Source organism: Pezoporus occidentalis, unplaced genomic scaffold (assembly GCF_034315485.1).
Source record: "Pezoporus occidentalis ecotype Australia unplaced genomic scaffold, CSIRO_AGI_Poc_V1 ctg79, whole genome shotgun sequence".
NCBI classification, from domain to species: domain Eukaryota; kingdom Metazoa; phylum Chordata; class Aves; order Psittaciformes; family Psittacidae; genus Pezoporus; species Pezoporus occidentalis.
In genome coordinates this window covers 1,428,820-1,454,700 of record NW_026916147.1, presented here as the reverse complement: position 1 = coordinate 1,454,700, position 25,881 = coordinate 1,428,820, and the positions used below count along the sequence as shown (strand labels likewise).

General features: G+C 35.8%; 1 protein-coding gene across 6 annotated transcripts in view; it reads left to right on the top strand.

Annotated features, from left to right (window-relative positions):
- Positions 1-25,881, top strand: part of DCLK2 (doublecortin like kinase 2) — an 88,638-nt gene that overhangs the window by 12,284 nt on the left and 50,473 nt on the right. For all 6 annotated transcript variants that reach the window (XR_009961622.1, XR_009961621.1, XM_062602852.1 and 3 more), the window contains exon 2: positions 518-852. Coding sequence is in view for 4 of the 6 variants with exons in the window: in XM_062602852.1 (XP_062458836.1) it covers positions 518-852 (335 nt within the window). In the remaining 2 variants the exon portion in view is untranslated. The remainder of the gene's footprint in view (positions 1-517; positions 853-25,881) is intronic.

The window sequence follows — 25,881 nt, the reverse complement described above, 5'->3', positions numbered from 1 at the left end:
GAGATGCTTGAATTTACTCTGTTAAAGCTTGCTCCTTCAAAATAATTCATAATTAAGCATACGTATGTGTGTACACATCTTGAAGTATATACTTGAGGAATATGTAGGGAAGGGTCGGGCTATTTGCTGTAGGAGAATGCTTTTAATGTCATGTATTGTGAGCGCAAGTGATTTAAGCACTTGCAAAGTAACTCTGCAGTCAGAATTTATGATCCAAAAGAAATGGAAATATCTCCAACCCCCACATTACCCTCTACATTGGTTTTTTTTGTTTGTTTGTTTTTTTTTTTTTAGATTTCTTAACCAGAGGTCTTTTGAAACCTGGTAAAACCACTCTGAGGGTATTGTTTGGGTGGAAAGCTGTGATAATTTACAGTCCTTCATTTAAAATGGCCTGCAGTTGAAATACAGGAAAATCACTCATGAAAAAGTTGTTTTGTTGTTTTGTTTTTTTTTTTAATTAGCAAATAATATCTGCAAACCCCCTAAAATTATGAAAATGTCATCTTCTTTTCAGGTGAAAGTTATGTATGTGCATCCAATGAACCATATCGCAAGGTTGATTACACCAAGAACGTCAATCCAAACTGGTGTGTGAACGTAAGGACTGGGTCCACTCGATCCTTGACATCTTTGTCATCCACAAAGAGTGAAGTGAAGGAGAGTAAAGATTTCATTAAACCCAAATTAGTGACTGTTATTAGGAGTGGAGTAAAACCACGGAAGGCTGTGAGAATTCTGCTGAATAAGAAGACTGCTCACTCCTTCGAACAGGTCCTGAATGACATCACAGAAGCCATTAAGTTAGATTCAGGTGTAGTCAAGAGACTTTGTACACTGGATGGAAAACAGGTATGCGAATAAATTGCTGTGACCATCTTATAATTATGAGTTAATCTAAGCTTGTTTTCACAACTTGAATTATTTTCACTGTATATGCTTTAACCTGCTTCTGAATAAGGATAGTTAACAAATGGCAACTTTGAAAATTTGTATTAAAATCTTAATAGCTAAAAGCAACAAAATTTTATATAATGCAAAGGACCTTAACCACTTTACATTTCAAGTGAAAACAAAAAAAAAAATTAAAAGTATCTTTTTCATATAGTAACTCTGTTGCATAGCTAAAAAAGTACCTGTTGATTAAATAATGCAGTTTATTTTAAAGCAAACTTCTTAAAATACATCTCTGTTTTCAGAAGCAGAGTCATATTTTCAGATTACATAGTGCTGAGTGGTATAAGAAAAATACTGTTGCCTCCTTTCATTTCATTTCCACAGGTTGCTATTTAAGTAGTGAAAGGACAGAAACGTCATTCTGGAGGTAGTAACTGACATGATCTAAGGCCAAGAATTTTATGTGAAATGAATAATTCTGGAGTGGTGGTTATCTTTGCAACTTGTTTTTGCTTTTATTTTTACCAATTCAAAAACCTGCTGCCAGGATTAATGATAACAGGTCTTTATTCTCACTCAGAAATACAAAGGAGTGGCCTACAGAATGTTTTGCTGTACCAGGTTTAAGTGTCAGGAATGTTTGCTGTTGATCAATCAGGTTAAGGACTCAGCTGTTCATGGAAGAGGACTTTGATACTTGATACTTTTATTTGACACCAGTATGGAACTTTGATAGCATTGCAACTTTAGTAATACAGGGCAACACAAGCTGTGAAGTAGATCACATTCAGTGTCAGGTATTTAGACTGTTATATTGTTGATCCTTACTCATTTAACAGGTATTTTTTCACACCTGCATACTTGTATATTTGCATCAACTACTTGTAAAAGTTTCAACTGTACTGAAACAGATGTGGGAATTTTAATTGTCAGGCTTTGTATAATGGTTATAATCCTATGGACTACTTAAAAAGCACCTCCTTGTGTTGAAAGTTGCAAGCAGATGCATTGCAGAGTAAGTGCACTTAAACAGATTGTCTCGATAGGAGGTCTGTCTCCCTGGTTGTGTTCTGTGTGCCGTGGATACCCCTTTTTGTAATTAAGTACTTGAAAAGAGCTTCTGTTCCTTGGCATTAAATATAGTGAGGCAAATGCATCACTAAGACTCTTGTTTTTCAGTATATGGTGGCACTGTAATGTGCTCTTTAGCTCTTCTAATAGGTTTGATTTTTAATGAGATTTGTTAATGTGATTTTTTTTTTTTTTTTTTGAGAGAGAGAGAATCCTTTTTAGGAACGTCTGAAATGTAATTTAGTCGTGTTTAATTTCATTCATAATAAAATAGCTTTGAGGATATTTATTATACAGTGGTCTTTTCTGCCCATGAAGTCTTCTCTTACTTTCATACATTAAATGATTTTAATCTTCTTAAGCAAGTAGATAGAGTCAGGAAAGTGAACAGCAAAAACTAGGATTTTCATTTCAGATTCACCTCTTTTATTTCATTGTTAATATAGAACACTCACTGGTCTGCGTTGATGTGGGAGATGCAGTAGTGTATCAGGGACCAATAAAGTTAATTAACAGTAAATCTCACATATTTTGCTTACACATTAATGTCACCACATTTGTCACTGTGGTGGATGATGGCTGTCTTTAGTCCACAGTGAGGATGGCTGATCATTAGTAATGCTCCAAAGTAAGTGTAACATTTCTAATTGCTGCAGTATCTCCCCCTGTCCTTCTGTGGTAAAAGCAATAATAAAATTTGGACTGCAAATGTACATGTTTCAGCATTAGTAATGCATAAATATGGAGACTTCCCTTCCATTTGGAAGAAGGGCCTTTTGGCTTTTTCCATAGACTTTGGGAAGGAGCCTTTGCGTGCACAACCATAGTGGAATTGTGATTCATGTGATCATGGGATATAGTGTCCCAGACGGAAGACCTATGGCTTTAAACACCCTGATAAGAAAAGCCTCCTTCTGCTTCTCTATGAAGACAGAGACTTCTGGGGAAAGTCTTTTTAAAAAGAGAGATTTGTTTGTTTGTTTATTTTCCCAAAGTGAAGAGCTGACCCCAGTGTGAGGCAATAGGGACTTATTTTTTTTTAATTTGCTCATTCCTGGTACATGTAGAGGTTGATGCCCAAAGGCTTTTTGGGGTTTGGCAAATAGAGTTGCTTTGCTGCCAATTACCAGTTGGTGGAAATTTCTAAGCCTATTTTCTCTAATGTAGTAATTGCTTATTCTTCTAAATCTGCTAGGAAGGCAGATCTTTTATGTTCATTGTACTGTTGGCACAGCTTGAAAGCCAACCATTAAAAAAAAAAGGCATTTTGTAGATGGCTACGTTCCTATAAATGTAGCTCTTGTGTTTCTCAGGCTTTTGTGGTTTTTGGTGGGTTTTTTTTTTTTCTTTTTCCTCCTCCTTTATATTTTTATCTCTGAGGAAATTGGTATTTTTTTGCCTTTTTTTTTTTTTTTTTCTTAGTGAGTAGGTTTAGGTTGTATTTTCTGCTTAATACAGAATTGATGCTGAAATTCAGGTTTTTAAAATATACATGTATAAAATTTGAGTCTTTTTGTTAGGGAATATGTTTGCTTGGTTATGTGGGATGACTTTGTTTTCCAATAGAATTTTTTAACATGTAGTAAGAAATCATCATGAAAGAGCAGTGTAACAGAAAGGATGTCTTCAGAATAGTTTTTATTTACATCATTAGTCCTGACTGTAGCAAATCTTGATTATAGTAACACAGAGAATAACATCCATGCTGGCTGTTTTCCTTGATTATTGTGTATGAAAACAGACAATTATGTGGGTTTAGTTTAACATTGTTACATTTTAATTGTAGCATTGTAGCATTTTAATTGTACAATTTTAACCATTTAATTGTAACACTGTATCTTTTGTAACATTTACAAGTTTCTGGTTTGTCTTCAGTTTCAATATAGAATGCTGTAACTTAGCATATTAGGGCTTTGTAGCCTCTAGTACAGAGTTTTCTTAACTACATTGATGCAAGGCTGACTTTTCAATTTTAAACTGTTGAACAACCAAATTTTTTTTACCTCCCAAGACTTTTGTGATGGTTTCTATGTGAAGAAAAATATTCCTGTAAAAGTAACTAGGCTTTAACTTCGCAGTGCAGGCTTCTGCTATTCCAATCTTTGTCCCTCTGACATTGAGGTTTGCCTAATAGATTTGTTTGACCAAAGTGTTTTCCTTCCTTGGCTGCAGTTTTCCTGGAATCTGCCACTGTCCTACTGTGAAGCAAGGACAGTCAGACTGAAACACTGAAACTTCTCCAGTTGGGAAGTTAACCCTTTGTTATCTCTGAAGAGAATAGAGAGTTTCTTTCTTGCTAAACAAACTTCAAGCTTCAGTCATTGTGAAGTGTAGGGTAGCAGTTTAATGGCAAATTACCTGCACCAATTGTTTAAAAGAATATAATACATGGGTGTGTGTTGGGGGGGATTTCCTGTGAGAAACTCACAAAAAGACATTCAGAACTCTGAAATATGTATTATTTGACACACAAAAGAAAAATAGATCTTCACCCCAGGAAGAGAGTTAACTTTTTAAGCTTGCATTGTGTTGCAGTTTCATAGATTAATACCCATAACAGGATTGAAAAGGTGGATGAGCCACCTTTTCTATACTCCATTCCCCAAATAGTGAGAACATAGCACAGATAAGTCTTATTTTAAAGGTATCTTTTGATGGGCCATGGGTGACTATCTCTGAAACCAAAAGCTCCCTAGTTTTCTATTAATGAAGTTTTGCATAAAGTGCTCATTTAAAAGTAAATGGGTAACTGAAGAAAACAGATACTACATTTGGAAGTATTCATCAGACTCATGCTCTCTGATGGATTTTATAATTGTTCTGTAATGGAAATACTAAGGAGACCACCCGAAGCTGTTAACACACCCATTGTGGAGGGCAGAAACCAAAACAAGGGCTGAGGAGGAGAGATCTCATTTATTAGTAGAACCGATACTCCCTGTATTATTGTTTCAATTCTTTTGGCACACAGGCTTCTGTCATTCAGATCTGAGTATCTTCATTAATACAGTATTTTTACTAGAATCTTAATCTCAGTGAGAGCTGACTATTACTGAGGCAAGTTTTGGAACATATTAATTTAGTTTTCTCAGTTTTCCAGTTTTGTATGCAGAGTCATAATTGGATGGGGTGGGGTTTTCTCAAATAATTTCACTGTAATTAACTGAGTAATTTTAATAACTATTTACCTTTAGTTCAATTATCTCCTACCTAATGCCTAATGGAAAGAATACTTGGTTTTCAACTGTATTTTATTTACACTTTTTTAATTAAGGAACTAGGCACTAGGATTTTGGTGTATCTTTGTGTGTGTGTGTGTCATTTAATTGTACTGCTACATCACTGTCTGATATCTCATTGCAGGCTGAGAAATAACTGTAATAGAAACTTGCTTCCATGTTATCAGGTATTATGTGTAGTTGAAAGCTATTGAAACCAAAAGAAGCCTTTATCTTATGTGTTAGGCTCTAACGTAATACAGGCATTTTCACAAATGTATTGGAAATAGCACAGATTTGAACTGTGCCTACAGGCAATTGTGAGAACATAGAAAGCTCCAATTTTTTTTGCAATTCTAGTTCTGCTGGAATTTAGACCAGCACTTTAAGCCGAAGTACTGTGTTAACCTGTAAGTATGAGGGGGAAAAGTATTCTTAAGCCTATAAATTCCACAGAACCTAAAAAGTCATATATTGTTATGGAGGAATGTCAGTGACAGCTGCAAAGAGAGTGATTCTCTGCATTGCTGATCCCACAGAAGTTTGGCATTTGTGGGCAAGAAATCTTTCCTCACCCAGCTTCAAGACTTAGAACGTTAATGATAGTCCCTGCATTCATCTTAAAGGCTGAGGATCAGAAGAGGTAGAGTCAACTTTTGGAAAGCAATTTAAAAATTGTCATGCAAACTGCAGCAGGCTACTTGGCAATTTAACACTATGGATATGATTGACAGTGTTAACTACTGGAAGAGTAGGTGTGTTGGATAGAACAGCTTTTCATAAGTTGTAGTTGATGTCCGCAAGAAAAAGCACCTTAATCTGCTTATCATATAATTACATAGAATTTTGTCTGCTGGGGGAGGGGAATTGCTGTGGTCTTTATATTGTATCATTGACTTAAGCATCAGCAGAGTGTGTGCAACATTGTATGAGAGAATGGGAATGGGAGCATTACTTCTGAGACCTCTTGATATAGCAGTGGATAACACTGATACTACTGCAATGTAAGAGTCGAACCAGTAAAATATATTGATGGAGATGCAACTGGCAGTATTATTTAGATAATCTTTAAAAGGGAGAAAATAGAACTTCTGAGAGAAGCACCTTCCAAGACAGTAGGAACTAAGTGGCCTGGGAAAGTAAATCAGCAAAGATACATAAAGTACAGAAGAGGAAAATAAAAGCTCATGTTTCTTATTTGCTGGATGGACATGAGACAAAACCAGTGTGGAAGAGATAAAGACTACTTTCCAAGGCATAGCGAAACCCATAAAAATTGTATAGAGGAGTTCTGAACAGTCTAACTGTCCTATAGTTGATTTTCATTGGGTGTCCCTAAGATTGAGCTAAATAAACTTTACTCTGAGACTGATGGGGGAAAAATTGAGGAAGTGAATCACTTGCTTGTGTTTGGCTGGATCCTTTTCCCCTTTTATAAGTAAATATGTATCAATGGAATACCTCTATTATGTGGAAGTTGAAAAATTCCACATTATTTGGTACAGCCATATTTATGTGTACTGGCTGGAAGGGCTCTAAAATAGCACGTCTGTTCAGGGAGTCTGCTGGTTTGGGCTGATCTCAGAGCACAAAATGCTACAACATGATGTGGGATTTTAGAATGGTTGTTGCTTGTTTGGTTGGGTCTTTTTTTTTTTTTTTTAACAATAAAGAGTTATGAAACAATGACTTGACAAGGGGAAGAAAACAATAGTGGCTGTTTCCTTGTGTCTAATGTAAGCTTTTTGATTGTCTTTTCACATTAGTCAGCTACAGAAGCATGATCTACTAAAAAATGCACTAGTTTCTGGATGCATGTTTGGAATACTGTTATTCAGAATAATTATTGGTGATTCACTGCCGAACTGGAATTTTATAGAGTTGGGGTTAATGATTGTGTGTCCATACTAGTCACTATAAATGACCTGGGAGACAGAATGGAGGATAAGTTAAATAAATACAACAAACACCAAAAGGATGAACTACAGGAATCCTGGACAACAAAAAGATAGAATAATCTTGAAAAACTGCAAAAGTATCTTAGGGTAAAGCAGGGTGAGTAATCTTAGACTCACTAGTTTTTAAGAATGCAGATAGAAAACGACAAGTACTTCTGGTTGAAGTGGCAAAGGATCACAGATGAAGATGAATTAATGGTGTGAATGGTTGTGCATAGGAGAGGAAAGACAACATATGTACAAAAGTTATGGTCAATCATCTTGTTTCTGATGTACATGTCAGGTGACCATTCTGCTCTGGCTCACTCAGTGCAATGATAGCAGAAAGAGCTTTATTACAGAAAACCCAGAGAAGAGTAAAAATGACTAAGAAAATGTGTTGTATGAAGAAATACTGAAGGAAATGGGATTGCTTAGACTAGAGAAGAATCATCATTCCAGGGGGATGAATAAAACCAAAACAAAAACCTAGCAACAAAGAAAATTAATTCTATGTCTTCCCTGTGTATAGGAAAAGAAACAATAGGCTTAAAGTTAATCAGATCCAGTGGAACTCGGTGGTAAATAGTCACTGTAAAATTAAGATTAATGAAGAGTTGATTTTTGCTGAAGCAGATAAATGGAGTCTAGCAGTCTCTGAGGTTTCTGAAAATCCTTTTGCTTGTTTTTGAGTGGTTTTGGTATGTAAGGGCTATCTACAGCTGTAGAAATGCTGTTGACCTAGAGATAAAATAACAAATCTAAATACCAGATATATTAAAATATGAATGTGTACACACCTGCAACCCACAGAGAATTCATAAGCAGGGTTTACAGTTAGAGTAAGTTTTATCCAATGCTAGCAAACCTTCTAATTTTGATATGAAATATGATTTAGGGCAAGTTGGGCTTCTACTAGAGGCTAAAATTGTTTTAGAGAACAACCATGGACAGTTGTCCGTGTGGGACACAAATCTTGCAAGCCTAAGGAAAACAAAAGAATTAAAGTGGTGCTAATCTTGAGGAAGTCTGCATGGCAGGAAATTAATTCATCCAGGGATACTACTATGTGATATTTTTGTTCAGACTTTCAATTGTTATGCTCAGAATTGGAAGCTGTGATTATTTATTGTTAGAAGAAAGGGGAAAATAGTGAGCTGAAGTAGAAGAGATAATTCATGGACATAAAAATATTTCCATCTGTAGTTATTTATGGAAGGAAGTGTTATCTGGAACTAAACTGCAATTAACTGTGCCCTGTCATAGATGCAGAGATCTGAAAAATACCTTAAGCATGAAAAGACAGGTATTTTTTGCAGCTACGTATCTTTTAATGGAGCATTTTCTAAAGGATTTTCATTACATGTGGTGGTGTAAAGGCTGCAGGCAGCTAATGTGTGGTTTAGGATCTACCCTAGAAAGTATTTACAATTTTCTCATGATTTTCAGAGGATCATATTACCAGTCCAATTACCATTTTGAGGAAAAAAGAAAAGGTAACAAAATTGTGATGATTAAGTTGCCTCAGAAAAGGTATAAAAAAGGAAATGGAACCTTGAACATCTAGTGAGTCATCTCAGAAGAGTGTCTTAAATTGGAAGTGAATAATAATGTCAAAGAAGCTGTTCAGCTTTGTTGCATATGCAAAAGTAAAGGTCATGCCATGTGAAATAGTAGTGGAAAACTTGGATCTCTGGAACAAAGTTCTTCAGAATTTTGGGGAGGAGGGCAAGCGTTGTGTATTATTCTTATTTTCTGGAGATCAATAGTCCAAAATAAAGTACAAATAAAATAGAGAATGTGTATCTCTTTCCTCCCCACAGTGATACATAATTCTAGCTTTAGGGAAGTGGTGTAGCGTTACAGAGAATGTAATGGCTAGGGTCCACTGGGCGTGAATTTAACCTTTTCCAGTGAGGTAGGTTTAGAATGTACTTAGTAAGACTCACTGCCATCACACTAGCAGGTTGGTGAAGCAGGATGTTAAAAGAACAGGCTACTTCTAAAAGTGAACATAAAATCAGACCCTGGTGCAAAGTCAGCACTCTTAAATTAGAGCATGGCAACTGAAAACAAGAGTGCTGATATTTTAGCTAAAAATGAGCATATGTGTCCTGTTAAAAGTGACATCCGACTTGTGGATCCGTCTTTGTGGATCTGTAGAGAGGATAAATCCTACTGGGTTTTCAGTTTTAGTCTGTACACACCAAGAGCTGACAGCACTTAATAAAAATGACATGCTGCACAGTGTGGGAAACAATCACTGCAAAAATAGGTGTCACCAGTGGTAACATTGTATCTTTGTTGATGTATGATTACAGTAATTTTAGTCCTGCGTTACAAAAATGGTGTGTGTAGCTCTTGGAATAAAAGAGCGGTATGCTGTCATTGTCTGCCATCTGCCATGCTAAAGATTGAATCACATTACTTGGAAACTAAACCTTGGGAATTTGTTGTGTCCCGCAGAGCCTTGCCATTAACAGATAATTAGTCTGGTAAAAATCTTTTGAATTCATTCTGCAGCTGTCATATGCCAGATTAGGATTTGTGTCACAGGCTTCTCATCACTTTGAGATCTTGCAATTTTTTTTTCACCATAATTAAATTACCCTATGTTACTTCAGTAAACAGTTCTTGCATTATCACATTTAAACATGCAAACTTTTTCTTAAGAAGCCTGTTACACCTTACAGTGTAAAGCTGTTTACCAACCACATATGAAAGGATTTCAAGGTTGAATTTTCTCCATTCCTGTTCACAACACAGTCTGTCAGCAGATTTTATAGTTTTAAGATTTGTCTTTCAGGTTGTCAGGTTGATGGATCAGTTATAGTAGCTGCTGCTTAGTTGGCTGTAATCAGATTGTCAGTGTCTATTAAGTCTACTGAAGCAAAAATAGTGAAATCTTAAAATACAAACTTTTTGTCTAGGTTTGTACCAGTTATTAAGAAAAATGGCATTCTCTTCCATAATAAATTAATGGCAGGAAACATGAAACAGTTTGACAGAGAGAGGAAAGGAAATATTCAGCTTTAATGTTTAAAATATTGCTAGCTGATTAATTTGCAATGAACCTTTAAACGCAGTAGTCTGAAGACTCTGAAGGGAAAGTAGCAACACAAACCAACTTTTAAAAGCAGAGAGCTTGCCAATACTTAAACGGGACAATGACCATGTTTGTGGCTTGAAGTTTATAAGCTGTGGAAAGGAAGGGGTGCTGCTCAGTGTTTTCTCTGTAGGTAGTGAAAGTCAGTGGTTTTGTAGCACTCCTCTTGTTTACAAAGACAGTAATCATTTTCTTATGTTGTGCAAATACATAATCTATGCCATGTTCTTAAATATTTATTTTGTTCATATTTATTTGCTATTTCATTTGTTGATACATGGCACAGGGTATTTCTGCAATCATGGTAAGCTTTTTGGTGAAACTAAAATATTTTAGAAGAAAGTAGAGAGAACAGAACATAACTTGTAAACTAAATGTCAAGTTAGATTTTTGGGCTAGTAGATTCGGTGGTTCTTGACTTGACATTCTTATCTCTAACCTTCAAGTCAACTAGTATTTAGCTAAGGAATGAGTCTGAAAAAAATTTTGGAAAATAGGCTGGCTAGTTAAGAAAAATAAAGATGGCTGAGTACCAGACAGCTGGAATCCTCTTTCTAGTTGCTTTCTGAAGGTGCCATTTTCTTGTATGTGGAAAACTTGCAGTTTCTCTTTTAAAGAAATCAAGGATCTGGTTGATTTAAATATGCATAAAATTGAAGAAGGGAGATTCAAGCATAGAGAAATGTGGAATTGGATCCTAGCTAAAGAGTTATTTGCCTTAATCTCCCTTTATTTTGAAAGGAATCCAATAATAAAGACACTTAGGATAAACCTTTAGAGTTGTACAGGCTTGTTATTTTTTTCCTATCTTCTCAAATAGTTGACTTTAGGAAAATGTAATTATGATACTTATATCTAAATAACTTATTTTTCTTTCCATATATAAGTCATTAAATATACAAAATTAAGAACAGTATTATAGCAAGTGGGGGAGTTAAGTGTTTCATAGTACTTCTTACAAATTGCAGACACTTGGCTGGCATTTCCAAAGTAACTATAATGGCTTGCTCTCATATTTTGGCAATAGTCAGTGAGAGGTGAAAGCTTCTATTCCCTGAACTTCTTTTTTTTGAGCGTTATCTACTGTCACAGTAGCTCTATCTTACGTATACATATATATCTTAATATACAGGAGATATAATATAAATGCTAGTATTAGGAGTGTTCATTGGTCATAATATTGTGTAACTTCTTACTTTTTTTTTTGCCAAAAATGGCATGAAGAGCAGATGAGATGGATGAATATTTTTATACCTTTTTGGGTTTTTTTAAATTTGGAAGTTTTTCATCTTCATTTAACACCTGTTTAACAAAGTATGATTGACACTACACATATATTAATGGAAATAAAAGACTTGCCCGAAACTTTGTTTGTTCCAATACAAATGAAAAGATATGAATAGAAAATTATTGGAAGCACTGAGACATTAGGTACGTCCAAAAATGATTAGGAGTTTAGCACCTTGCTTAGTCTTATCAGTCTTTCAAGAAGTCTCTGTCCCAATACTTAGTAAGAATAAAGATTTGTATGGAATTTTTAGAGGTAAACACTAGTATAAATTGTCACATATGGGGGGAGGGTCTCTCTGAAAATTCACTCTGATTGTTGTTTAAGAAAAAGCACCTCTAGTTTTAAAGCTATTTCAATATGATTAGCCAAATCAAGTCTATAAAACCAGGTCACAACACTTAAACCCTTCAATCACTGATGACCTAATTTAATGAATGTAGTTTTCTAGTGAAAGCAAGTAGACAGCAGTGTAGTTTATAAACTCAGTGTTCAGTTGTATCTCCATACGAGGTCAGGGAAAAACATTTTGAGATTGTGTTGCACATCTGAACTGTTAGGAATGGGGAGATGGATTCGTTCTTTACTCCCATACTCATTGAAGAAATAGAGGCTGAACACACAGCTATTTGGACTTTTATTGAGCTACCTCTGTTTGTAGAGAGAAAACAGCCAGAGCACATGGCCATCCAGCTACATTTCTTTGTTTGCTCTAGTTCTTCTTAATCCTCCTTAAGCTAATGCATTCCTTGGGTAAGCATTGCTAAGTCAAGATATGCAGAACTACTCCACTGCTTGCATATTAGTGTCAAAAAACTCTGCAGGGATTTTTATCAACTCTGAACCCAGCAGGCATCCAGAGTAAAGAGGGACTTCAAATCTATTAATAGCTAGACCTCCAGGATTTCTACTAAATGCTCACCCTGTGGGGAAGATCCTTATGTCACATCCTAGACCTTCTTTCTTCATCTCCTGGGAGGTAGATGCAAGCCTGGTAGTGCCTAAAATGCTTATCTGAAATTGAACACTTTATCCATCTTGCTTAAGTAATGATTATTAACTAAGTAATAACAGCAGCTTTCATTGTATTAGCCTTGTCACCAGGGTCTTGACTTGATGGCTGGAGGTGAAGGGCATCATTTGTTTATCAAAAGCTTCCTGAAGAGAGGAAACAGGATAGTCCATGATACTGTCCTATGGAGAATGTTGCTGTCATGTAAAACCTTTTTCTACTTACTCTTCCAGGTGTGAAAGATAAATTATAATTAAAAAAATAAGTTAACTGATAAGCTAAGCAAAATGAGATGCATACCAGCTCTGGCTTTTGTCAAGTGTTTGGACATAAATGATCAATACACACTAAGTGATATTTTCTGGGTAATGGGAAAACTGTGAGATTAAGGCTTTGGATAGTTCTGCTAAATATGACTCCCCAGTGTTTCACTGCTCTCAAGTTAGTAGCGTATGTCTGAGATGACTTCCAATTCTTTCCATGTGATTTACGTTTCATTTTTTTTAAACCTTTCATCTGTAGCCAAGTTTATTGGTGAAATTCCCTTGAAATCACTCATGCATTAGAGGCAAAATATGCCTGTCTCCTCACTTGTTTGCTTGATAGTTGAAGTGGATCTGTCTTTTAAATGGAATCTTTTCCTTTTCCCAAAATTTTTCCAGAATTGTAATCTCTGTGTTTCCTCCTTCTCTTCGAAGCCAGTGGGAATTGATACACATCCTGGTAACAGAACATATTGCTGAATTTCTCACTGCTCTGAACAAAAATTATTTGTTGCTATTAGTATTGGGGAAGGATGGAAGGAGAAGAGAGGGTCCAGTATTTTCACATGCAAACCCAACGATTAATCTTTGTTAGTACACTGATAAGAATTACACTACTTCTTCTTTTGTATGGTCGAAAAAAAGGATTATGTGAAGTTCAAAATTGACATGTGACTGAACTAGAAAAGACTTGTAAGGTATGAAGACATAAATATGTGTAAAGAAAGAAGTATAAGATATTTCTTTCTCTTGGTCTCATTACCTTTTGTGTAAACTGACTGTGTTGGAATGAGACTGTCCATAGGTTTTTAATCCGTGTTTTATATATCCACATATAATTAGTCTGAAAATGTTTTACCTAATTCATCTTCACTCATAATGTGAATCAGTGCTAGCATACTTGAAAAATTTTATTTTTAGCAAAGGGCTAGACATTTGTGTATGACACCTGGATGTTTGTGAGAATACCTTATCTGTGAACTGTCCTCAGTTGGCAAGGAACAAGTTATAACTTTGTCTTATTCTATTAAAGTTCTCTTTTAATTGTCATTTGCTACAACAGAAAGTACAGGTTTTCTCTAAAATGGAATATTAAGAAGGAAACTCTTATTCTGATATTGTAAAAAAAAAAAGTGACTTTTATTAACAATATTCTTTATATATGCTTGAGTTTGTGTAGTTTCTAAAATATATAAAATTGTTTTCAGAATTTGTATCCTCAAAACAATAACAGCTCTTTTATTTTTAATTTTTTATAGAAGTTATAGTTTAAACAGATTGTTCACTTTTAATATTCTGCTAGACTAGATTCTTTGATGGTTAAGTCTAGCTGACAGTTCTTTGAATTTGATGTATTAGGTTACTTTTCAAATCTCCAAACTGATGAACACATTTCAATTATTCTAAAAATTAAAATTCTCAGGTCAAAATATGAGCTCTGAGGAATTAATTTTCCAAAATACCTGCATGTTTTCACTAGTGCATAGATATGATTGAAGTATGTATCACTTGACAAGCTATTCATTTGTAAGGTTGTGGTTATAAAATTGCTGGTTGCAAATTACTTGTTCTGCAGCACTTTAGCAGAAACTTGATGTCTGCTTTCTTTAATTCACTGTGACCTTTCTTCATCACCTCTCTGATGGGATTTGATTTACGTTTGTTTTGCTTATTTGTTTCTATATTGTGCTGTATTAAAATAGGCTTGGAAGTCCCTCAAGTGATTTCAGTCTAAATATATGGCATGCTTTGCCTTTTTTATTTTTTTCTGTCCATACCATCCGTAATGTTAGCGAGTGCTAGGGAAGGTATGTAAGTGAATGCATCTTTGGGCAAGGTGTTAATTGGACAAAGTTGTACATACAAGTTGATGGATAAACTGACCTGCTTACAGGCTCACTCTTTACCATATTTGCAACTTAAAAGGATTGAGAATATCTACAACTTTTGGTTGGGTTTGTTTTGTTTTGTTTTGTTTTTTTGGTATATTTGGAGTAAATGCTTTACTTGAGGAATATTCTTTGTTTCCTGGTGATAATATACAGTTTTTCCTAAATGGCAGGTGTAACATTTCATTAATTCTAAAATTGCATCAGTGTAACCATAAAAGCTGACTATATGTTACAATGGAGAGTTGTGACCTTATTCAGAGTGATAGCGTGGGTCTGTGAATTTTCAATTTGCTTTTTGACTTCCCTCTCTTGCAATCATTCCTCCAATGTGGAATGTATTTTAATAAAATGGACACTGTAGCCTAGTGATATCAATAGGGTTTGGGTTTTGTTGTTCAACTGGTTTAGGTTGTTGTTGTTCTAATAAGGTATTGAGTAATTATAAAATCTTTTAATGGCAAATCTTTCAGAAAACCACCAGGAATTTTTGGCTGTGGATGTAATAAAAGTTACTTAAACCACTGTATGGAAAGAAGAAGTGATCTTGCAATGTGTTGAAAACTTTTTCTTGATTTTTAATTGCTGAAATACTGAAACTTCAAAACTCTCAAATTGGGTAAATGTAATTGTACTATGCAGGAAGGGAATTCTGTCAAATGAAGGCTATTTTTTTTAATTGGACTCAATTCAGTAGGCTAAAGTTTTACTTTCCTTTGGCTGAATTTGTCACAAGCTTAGTGTTAACAAAGAATGAGTAATTGTGTTTTTCGGGAATTGTGAAGCAGAGACTGGAGAAACCATCATGCAATGAAATGCACTTTTGCAGCGTTTATTTAAAAGAATGTCGCCTGACATTTTTAGTAAAAGCTGAGGCAGCATCTGCCACTTAATACTAGCAGACAATAAATCCACATAGAGGATTTCTGCATTCATTTGCCTTGGATATAAGGAGTTTACAATAAGAGTGGATTTTACTTCAGTCTACTTGACTGAAGCAGTCTTAAGTAAAAGCCTTTAATTTAAAAGCAAAAGTGTCTGTGAAATTTGCAGATTTTGTCAGAAAAAGTCAAGATTTCTAGTGAAATCTCTGAGTTGGCAAATGACTGGAATAACTTCTAAAGTACATTGTCATGAGTGTGGCACAGTTTGAGACCGACGGTAAATACATTTGCATATAGCCTATGAGGCAATGAAATTAATATGTTTTACTTGTCTACTTTTTATACTTGCTACCAAGCCATAAAATACTTCATCTCTTTATAAAAATGTTTTAAAGTTTTGCTCTTCCCATCTCTAAGCGAGATGAAACATCTCTAAGGGAGATGAAACATGTTCATGTTTTAAATAGTGCTATTTTTATAACTGTTATTCTTAAATTTTTCTGCATTTCTATTCTTGCTGAGTCTCGCTGTTTCTTAGTTCCCTTCATATACTGCTCGCAGTAGTAACTTGCTGATGCACAGAGCAATACATTTCTGGGGTCTGGGTGTAAATTTAAATCTGGGTTGGCAGTACTTGGTTAAACATGAAGCACGTTAAGAGAAGCTGTGTGTAGGGGAGGTTATGTTTCTGCTGTAAATTTTTTAAGTGTGGGTTTTTATAAGCCTACTGCTTTTAGATTTATTCTAAGTATTACAAAATAAGTCAACCAAATCAGAAACAAAGAACCCCAACCTTCCCAGGAGGACTAAGAACTTTCACTGAACTTGTTTTTTGTACTGCAGGCACTTCATACTGCATCTTTCAGAGCATTCTCCAGATAGACTTTCAGGAATATCTGTACTGATAGACACTGGTTTGAGAAAAATCAACACAACTCCAGAGAATCTGGCTGTTGCTGACTTGCAGGCTCTGAGCTGTCATGTTCTGTTTAATCTGGGTCTTAAATGCAATAAAGGAATCGTAAAAATCAGTTTTAGACTTTGATATAGTTCTGCAGAATGCTGCATTCAATACTTGCAAGTAAACAGATTTCAGGATGACTGAGTTCCTGTATTTATTGATAGTTCTCACTCCTTTAAAGGCACCATTATGTAACTGCCATGTATTGAATGTAAATAGTTGTTTAACAGTCTTCAAGGATTTTTTTTATACTAGTAAGATTAATTTTATATATATATAGTAAGATTTATACTAGTAAGATTAATTTTATATATATATGTATATATATACACACATATATATATATAAAATTGCTACAGTCCCCTTTCCACAAAAGCAAAGCCTCTCAGGGAAACATCTGTGGAATACTTAGCAGATGCAGTGTGAACCATGGATTCCTGGAGTCGTAGTTAACTTTTCCATAGTGCATTCTAAGCAACAGTTTCAAGATGGTTTTCATAGAAAACAGATGGTTTCTCAAAGCTGATTAGGAATACCAAAGTAATAGTTGATAATTTTAAATTCCTTTCTCATGGATCTTCATCTCCTCTGGAAATATTTCTGAGGAGGCCCAGAAAAAGGCAAAAAAAAAAAAAAAAAAAATCCACTGATCCAGTGTATGCTTTCTAGAAAAATTTTTTAGCATTATGCCCTTATTTTGGGAATAAATGAGCCATGTTGCCTACTATTCCTTAGACTTTCCACTTGCAACTGAATTAAAAAAGACTATTGTTAATATCAAATAGATTGTATCAATACAAATTGCATCTCTAGGCATTTTCTAAGGCAGCTTCTAAGAGAGCTTCTTGTTTGGGGAAGGCTTTGTAAGTCAGTTAGGTATCTGCTACTCCATTTTAATGAAAGGTACAGAATGCATTGTACTGCCAGTCCATTTTAATGTACCAGTAGAGAAAATGTTAGGGTAAGTAAAATAAGTAACTATGACTAGATATGCTGAATGCAGATAAGAATTAAGACTCTTGCAGTGAATCTGCCAAAAGTAGCTGGGCTTGGGTTCTAATTTTGAACACTAAATCAGTTGATCACTGACAGGGCCTCACAGAGGTCTGCTTGGCACATATAGTGAAACTCTACCCAGAGCTAGTAAAAACAGCATGTGTTCCCAGAAGCTGCTTAGGAAGCTCTTTAAGCTCTGGGGAATATCTGCAAAAGCCTTAGACCTTGAGAGTAGAAATAAGGACACTGATAACCTCATAATGGAGTAGTTGCCAGAACTATGCTTCTGCTTTAACAATTGTGAGTAAAAGGATTAAGGCTAATACTGCTGTAAACAAGTGTAGGAGTGGTTGAAATTCTAACCAGGACTCCATTACAGTCAGAAATTCTCTCCATGGGAGGAACTGCAAGAGCAGAAGGTGTAAAGTGAATCTGTTAGTATAACCAATATGTGATATTAAATGATGATATCCTGACATGTTTTTGTTTAAGTGCCTTCTTTACTATTTTACAGTCTATATTATCTCAAAGCTGTGGTGGTATTTTAGCATTTGAATGTCAGAAATTGTGCCTGGGAAAGCATTCTCTCCTCTTGGAGCATATAAGGTTCTTGTGGTCTAAAGAGGAAGAGGATGACCAAAAATTCAGGTGTTTCTGACACAAGGTACCTACAATATATTGGTCAAATGGGTAATGGTTTTGTTTGGTTGGTTTTGTGTTTTTTTTTTTTAATCTGCTTGTTCAGCATCAGACAACTGTATATTAAGCCATACTTGTAATGGAAGTTAGCAGAAAGAAAAGAAGACACTATGCTTCTTGGAGTTAGGATTCTCCAGACGTATACTTTTTGGAGATGGAACAAATAGAATCCTGAGCTGGCTGCAGAAAACTGGAGGAACAGGGTTGGTGCTATTTCATTGTATGTGTAATCAGAAGGGTTTGACAATGTTTGCTTCGAAGCCTAAGTAATTCTGAGCAATGTCTGTCCTTACATGCTTCCCTGTGCTGCAGCTAGTTGCAAGGTATGTTTGTGATATTAAGAGACTGCCTTTTATTCTGTTGTATTGTAAGCAGATTCTATTACACAATGTGCATTCCTGTGCAGTTGTGTACCCAATTGCAGGCTATGGAGTGGGCAAACCTCCCTTCTGCGTGGAGCAGGAGTGAGTTTATAATATGTTTCCCTTCCAGAAGGATCACTTGACAGTGAATAGGTGGAACTGCAATGTGGCCTTAAGTTGGCTTTGACACAAATAGCAGTGCCCTGTCAGTAGCCCAGGCCTCAGCTGCTGGTATTGGTACCCAGTAGACCAGATTGTCTTCTGTAATGTTTTATGCTGGAGCATTGCTACTGTTAGTTCTGAATATGGCTAGATTAAAGCTACCCTGGGTTTTTCTGCACAGGATGGAGCTCACATTAGCAGAGTCAAGTTTAAAACTTGTAGCAGATGCAAATACTGTTTTTATCTTATTAAAGAAAAAATTAAAAATGGTAATGAAAAAACCCTGTAATCCAAGGATTCCCAAACTATTTGCATAGGTATTTACATCAGCTGCAACAATAGATATATTTTGAGCCAGACTGAACATCTTGATACCATTCTTCTTAAACTGGAATCCAGAGGATAAAGCAAAGGCATCAGCACTGCAGCTTAGATTCAGCCAGACGAGCTGGACCTTGATTACTTCCACTTGTTGGGAGCTGTGATAGGAACTTCATGAGAGATGCCAGAGGGGTGTTGCAGCTACACTAGCTTCCAGTTCTGTGCAGAATAACATGCTGTATTTGCTGCCTCAGACTAGTTTAGGATCAGGAACACAGGGAGCATCCTCCTTAACATTGGAGGTGATTTCCATGTCACTAGCTGTGTACGTATTACATTTGAGAACCCTCATCTGTGCCCAGTTTTGTTGTAAACTGTAATATAGTTTATATTTTTAGCTGTATTTTGAGTTTAAGTAAAGTTTTTAAAAAAATCCTCTTTCATCGAAGTTGAAAATAGGTACGACAGATACATACAAATGGTGAAGAAAATTAATAAGATTAAAAAAAAATACAAACAAAACAAACACCCACAGAACAGTATTTATACTCCACAGTGGCACTAGCAGGCAGAAAACCATCTCATAATTGCTCGTGCTGAGATGAGATTAATGACAAAAAAATTTTATCTCCATATACAATATGTTGCATATAATCATATATTATGATGTCTCCATATAGCTCCGTATATGCTTCCAGTTGCATAGCCTGGTCTTAGTTTTAGCTTGAAGCAGAATGGGGGTTGCTTATTGTTTGTGTGTTTATTTAACTAGAAATAGGTTGATTAGTAATTTCCAGACTGGCTAGCTTTATAGCTTTTATTATGACTATGAATGTGAAGGGATTCTACTGCTGCGTTTACTAGTTTTCTGCATGTGGAAAAAAAGTGATCAATGCAGTGAAAATAATGAGGTCTAATACATGAGGTCTTAAGCATCATGAAGACAAAGTATGATGAAATGCTTGGTGAACTGGTGATTTTGAAAAACCAGAAAACACCAACTTAAAATTAACAAATGTATTCAATTCACATTTCTCACTATATTTAAATGGATTTCAGTAATATTTTAATACTTCTCGGTAGTTTTTCTATAGAGGAACAAGGATTATTTAAAAAAATGTCCTTTGGATAAAAATAATGTGTTTAGTGAACTCTGACTTTATTATGGGAAAAACACAAACCTGGGAAACTTAGGGTTTAGTAGCAGTTACCTCAACTGAAATTATGGAAAATAGATTAAGCCAAACCACTGAAAAGATTTGGTCAGCCAAAATCTAAAGATTATACATATCAAAAATTTTCTTTGGGCCTTCTATTATGTAATTTAGCTTTATGCAATTCCAGAGTCAGAAGAGGTTTGTATTTCAGGAATAGGTATGTTTTTTATTTGCCCTTCAATGAGTGGCAGGAGTTTGGAAGAAAGTACTGATTCAAATCTTGCCAAATATAAGTGGAAGACAGTGAAAAACCTCTTTTTAAGTGCCAGCATTATTTTCTGAGAGTAGCAGACCCTGAGGCACTGACTGGCCTTCAGCGTTGAGTTTCACTGCGGTTGATGGTATGATTTGAAGATTGTGTTTGCTCCATTTTATACTTCATAATTCAGTGTCTTAGAGAAGGAAGCCTGGCCTGGAATGTATTTTTAAAGTTTCTATGGAAAAAAAAAAGATAAAATCAGTGGTTTGGAAATGGGTCTTCAGTAGCAAGCTATGATGTATTGGTCCTGCTTTCTAAAACTTCATTTCCAGGTACCAGGAATGAATTCTGAACTCATTAATTCAAAATTGGATGATCTTTCTTTCACATTTCAAAAGCGCCTATCATATAATTGATACAGAGGTCCACAGAACAATATAATGTTTCCAGATGCTTCCAGTGTTCAGCAGAATCTCTGATCTTCTGGCTGAGCAGAAACAGTCATCCAGATTGTTTTAAGGGCTTTTTAATATTTAGTAGTCTGTTGCTGAATTATGACCCTATATGCGTCTTTTTCACCTTCTAATTTACTTGCACTTCACCTAACCCCTCCCCCAACACTTTGAGTCAACTTTTAATTCAAAAATACTACTGAGTCACCTGAATCCTCTGCCAAACTCACCAAAGTTGGGTTCCAAGCTGCTAATGGTAGCATAGCAATAAAAGTGTAATAGAATCATAGAATCGTTAGGGTCGGAAAGGACCTTAAGATCATCTAGTTCCAACCCCCCTGCCATGGGCAGGGACACCTCACACTAAACCATGCCACCCAAGGCTTTGTCTAACCTGGTCTTGAACACGGCCAGGGATGGAGTATTCACAGCCTCCCTGGGCAACCCATTCCAGTGCCTCACCACCCTTACAGTGAAGAATTTCTTCCTTATGTCCAATCTAAACTTCCCCTCTTTAATAGTAGGATTTTAAAATAGGATATTTAAAGCACTTCATCCAAACGTCATAGAATCTAGTGCAAAAGTCAACTGATGGTTTTGGTCTGTGCTTCTAAGAAGGATGGTGTCCATTTGGTTTTTTTCTGACACTTGTGGGTGTTTGTTTGAAGGAAGAAATGTAATTTTCAGACATGTAGGAATAAATGAATGAGGTTTTGTTGGGTTTTGGTTTTTAAAGAGAAATTGATGGAGGCATCCTTTTTTTTCTGGCAGAACTTCTGGTGTAACAACATTGACACATCTGTTCTTTTGTCAGTGCCTAGAAATGTTACTTTTCCACTGTCTCTGTAATTCATCTGAAAATAAAATCAAGGATATGTTATACATCTTCAAATGCACTTTACATGTTTATCTCCTTTGTCGTGGTTTAAACCCAGTCAGGTAACTCGTTCACTCACTTCCCCCCTTCTTGCCCTCCCCCTACTCCCGGAGGGACGGAGAGGAGAATTGAAAAGAATGCAACTCCCACAGGTTGAGATAAGAACAGTTTAGTAACTAAGGTATAACACAAATCACTACTGCTACCACCAGTAATAATAACGATAAAGGAAATAACAAGGGAAGAGAATACATCACCTCACCACCAGCCAACCGATAACTCGCCCCCCCCAGCCCGACCAAGCTCTGACCGATACCTCCTCCAACCCTGCAGTCTCCCAGCCCTTCCAGCTAACTCCCAGTTACATCCTGGGCATGACTTGCTGTGGTATGGAATACCTCTTTGGCTACCTTGGGTCAGGTGTCCTGTCTCTGCTTCCTCCCGGCTTCCGCTCCTCCCTGGCAGAGCATGAGGCTCACAAAGTCCTTGGCCAAACCAAAACATCCTTGTTATCAGCTCTGTTCCCAAGCTGAAAGTCAAAACACTGCACTGCACCAGCTACCAAGGAGGAGAAAAATGACTGCTACTGCTGAACCTAGGACACCTTAATAAAGCAATTCAGAAGCAGCAGCAACACAGAAATAATATTGGTCAGAGTTCGGAGCTAGTGGAATTGATCTGGATCTCTGAAAGCCAGTTACAAAGTGTGCTGTTTCCTGTATTACTGCAATTTCTCAGATTTCCAAGCATCTAATCTTTAAATTAATCAGTTATATCCTTGTTATTTTTACTTGATGTCCATCCCTAGCTCAGCATAACTGTTCCAGATGTTTTATGCGAGTTCAACAGACCTCAATAGCCATGACAGACAAAGCAGAATAAGCATGGAAGCTAATTTGATGAGGGTAGTATTTTTACACTGAATTTCTGTTATCTCATCTGAATGTGAAATGTCATTGTTTGAAATGGTGAATAGAGACCATCCATAAACTTAATTTTGTTTCTATATTTCCAGTTTGCAATTAAGTGAGGGGGATGCTTTGAGAATTAAAAGCCTTTGAAAGCTGTGCATGATGTTTGGATGGCAAGCAATTATCATTGCAAAACCTACGAACTAATATTATAAAAATAGAACTGCGAGGTTAGTTGGAAGTGCAGTTATTGTACTGAAGCAGATAGAATGCTGATTAAATGAAGTAACTTAAGAGTTAAAAACGTTAACTGTCCAAACCTTAAAATACATGTGAAACGCATGCTTCTAGTCTGTAAGAAGCTCAACGGAACTTAGCAAGACTTCTTTTATGCAAAGTGGTATATATGAAAAAGACAGAACTGAGACACCTGAATTTATAGGGTTACTTTTTTCCCCTCCTGTTTCAGTGCTGTGAGAAATAGCTTTGAATGTATACAAGGTTGAAGCCCTAACATGTGAACTCAGAAAACAACAGAATTTCAATTTGTCAATGTAACAACATAAAATTGCAGTGAGTCATGCATTTCGACTGATGTTTTGAATCTTAGAGTTACTTATTTTATTTTTTTTTTAATAGAATTTGAACAAAACAGAAACTTGACTTTAGCAGCAGCTACATGAACAATTTAAGCCATAGGAAAACCATGGAATCATTGAATGGTTTGGGTTGGAAGGGCCCTTTAAAGGTCATCTACTCCAACTCCACTGCAGTGAGCAGGAACATCTTCAGCTAGGTCAGGTTGCTCAGAGAACCGTTAAACTTACCTTGAATCATTTCCACAAATGTCTCTGGGCAACCTGTTCCAGAGTATAATAGTAGAAATGTTTAAGCTAAAAAAAGCTTAAAGTTTCATGAAAAATTATTTGTACTCTTCATCAAAAGACTTTTCCAGATTTCTACTTTTATTCTTTCTGCACTGGCCACAAACACTCAATTTGAACTTCTTATTTTTCTATGAAAAAATAGTTCTTATTTAAGAAACTGCTGTTTCTGTATCCTCTCCAGGAAGCAGTGTCTGCCCATGAACAGTGGAAACCTTGGACTGCAGTAGATTCTCTATGAATGCCATAGCAACTCATCTAAAGAATCGGGGAAATATATGACTTCATTTTTTTAAGTTCTCCATAGTATTTGTATACCATGTTTTTCAAGTAGGGTGATTGGCTGAAGGCACTTGTTTCTGTAATAGTGCAAAAGGGGTAATTTTGTAGGGAAAAATGGTGTGATTTTTATTTTAACTGCGTTTGTGTTGTGAAACAGCGTGTCATTAAATCCGTAACATTTCACTGGATTAGCTGAGCTAGCTGTCTGTCCTTATATGTACACTTTTAATGTTCTTTCATAATACCTTTAGCTTTTATTTTTAGACTAGCTATTCTCTGGTAAGATGGCAGGTTAGCTGTGAGAAGTCAGGTGCTATTTTTGGTTCTGTGTTAGGCTTGGCAGTTATGCCACTTAAGGAAAGAATCTGTTATGCTGAATTTTGAGCTGCTGCGATTAATGCACCTATGGGCAAATATATAATCTTTGTCCTGTAACTGAAAATACTGTGTTTTTTTTTTCTCTTCAGACAAACTGGATTATAGTCAGATAAGCTGCATTTGTTAATTATCTGTTTCCAATTTCCACTTATTCCATTTTTAGTAAGGCTGCTCTTTCTTTGTGTAACTTGAAATTGAGAAGCATGATGTTAAATTTCACTGTTTAATACACTGAAACGATTACTCTCGTTGAAGTAATGGATAATACTGTGGCAAGGAGTGTTCTAGGGTGTTCTGTGTTACAGAGATAAACAGATGAGTTGTACAGTGTGATTCAAAAAGATTCACAAATTCTGGAACTTTAGTCCTTTCAAACTGCGATATCTAAATAGCTGCATGTAATCAGTGCACTACTGGAAATATTCTTTTGCAGAAAGAGATAATTTTTGCCCTTTGGAACCTTGACAGAAAGTTCTACAATACTGGAAGGCTTTAAGAAATAAATATGTGTAGGAGCTCACTTTAACTTGTGCATATTTGTACAGCTTATTTTTCTTACTGTCATTTCAATTGCAGTGAGGATGATCTATTTGAATTGCATCCAAATGCAGTCTTCCATTTCCATGTGTGTTCATTTTCTGAATTAAACTTCAAGATGGTATAAAGTTTATGCAAAAATCTGTTTAGAATTGAAATAAAACCAAAATGTGGTATGTACTCTATTCTGTCATCTGTTCCCAATAGCTGTATGGCTATATGAGTTATGGCGACCTGACCAGTCTGTTTATGCAGTCTTTCTGCATTGTCATACTGTATTAGGCGTTTCCTGGGCTTACAGCCAGACTTTTTCTATTTACAAAGCATCAGGCAAAGATTTAACATTTCTGGGGTTTTTTCCTTACTCTTTAGAATCCTTGTGGGACAAAAGGGTTTGTCTTCTTTCTCTCTGGTGTTCCTCATCACAGGGTATCAGTGAAAGGAAGTTCATTTTCTAATGATGACTGTAATAATGTGAAACAGCCGTTGATTAAATAGTTATTTAGGAAGCTGGCCTAGAAGAATTATTCTCATTATGGTCTTTGTTCCAACATTCTTTTTTTTCTGTTTTCCTGAATAGGTTAACAAGCTGCCTTTATCCAATGCAGGCAAATTCCACATTTACAAATTTTGAAAATCAGAAAATTTAGTTTTTCTCTCACTGTTTACTGAATTTAATAAACTTGAAGGAAAATGTAAAAGGCTGCCAGATGCCAGACCTCAAATGGTAAATCAGACAATGTTTTGTGGAAGTTCTGACCTAGAAACCAGATTTATTATTGCAAACAAAAACCCAAGCTGGTCAAGATGCACAGTCATATAACAGAAGATGAGGTAATTATTTTTCAGATTTTGTAAGCCAGTTAATACTTTTGCATTCTTTCTGCGTGATCTGATCTCTGTTACTGTATTTCATGTTTTAGATGGAGAAATTAAGAGGTATTTGACCTAATTCCAATTATTTTTAGTGAACAAAGGAATTCAGCCTCCCCATCCCCCCCTTTCCTTCTCATCTACTAATGATCTTATTGAAGTTGGCTGTTTGGAAAATAATTGTGATGCACTGCATAGTCCTCAT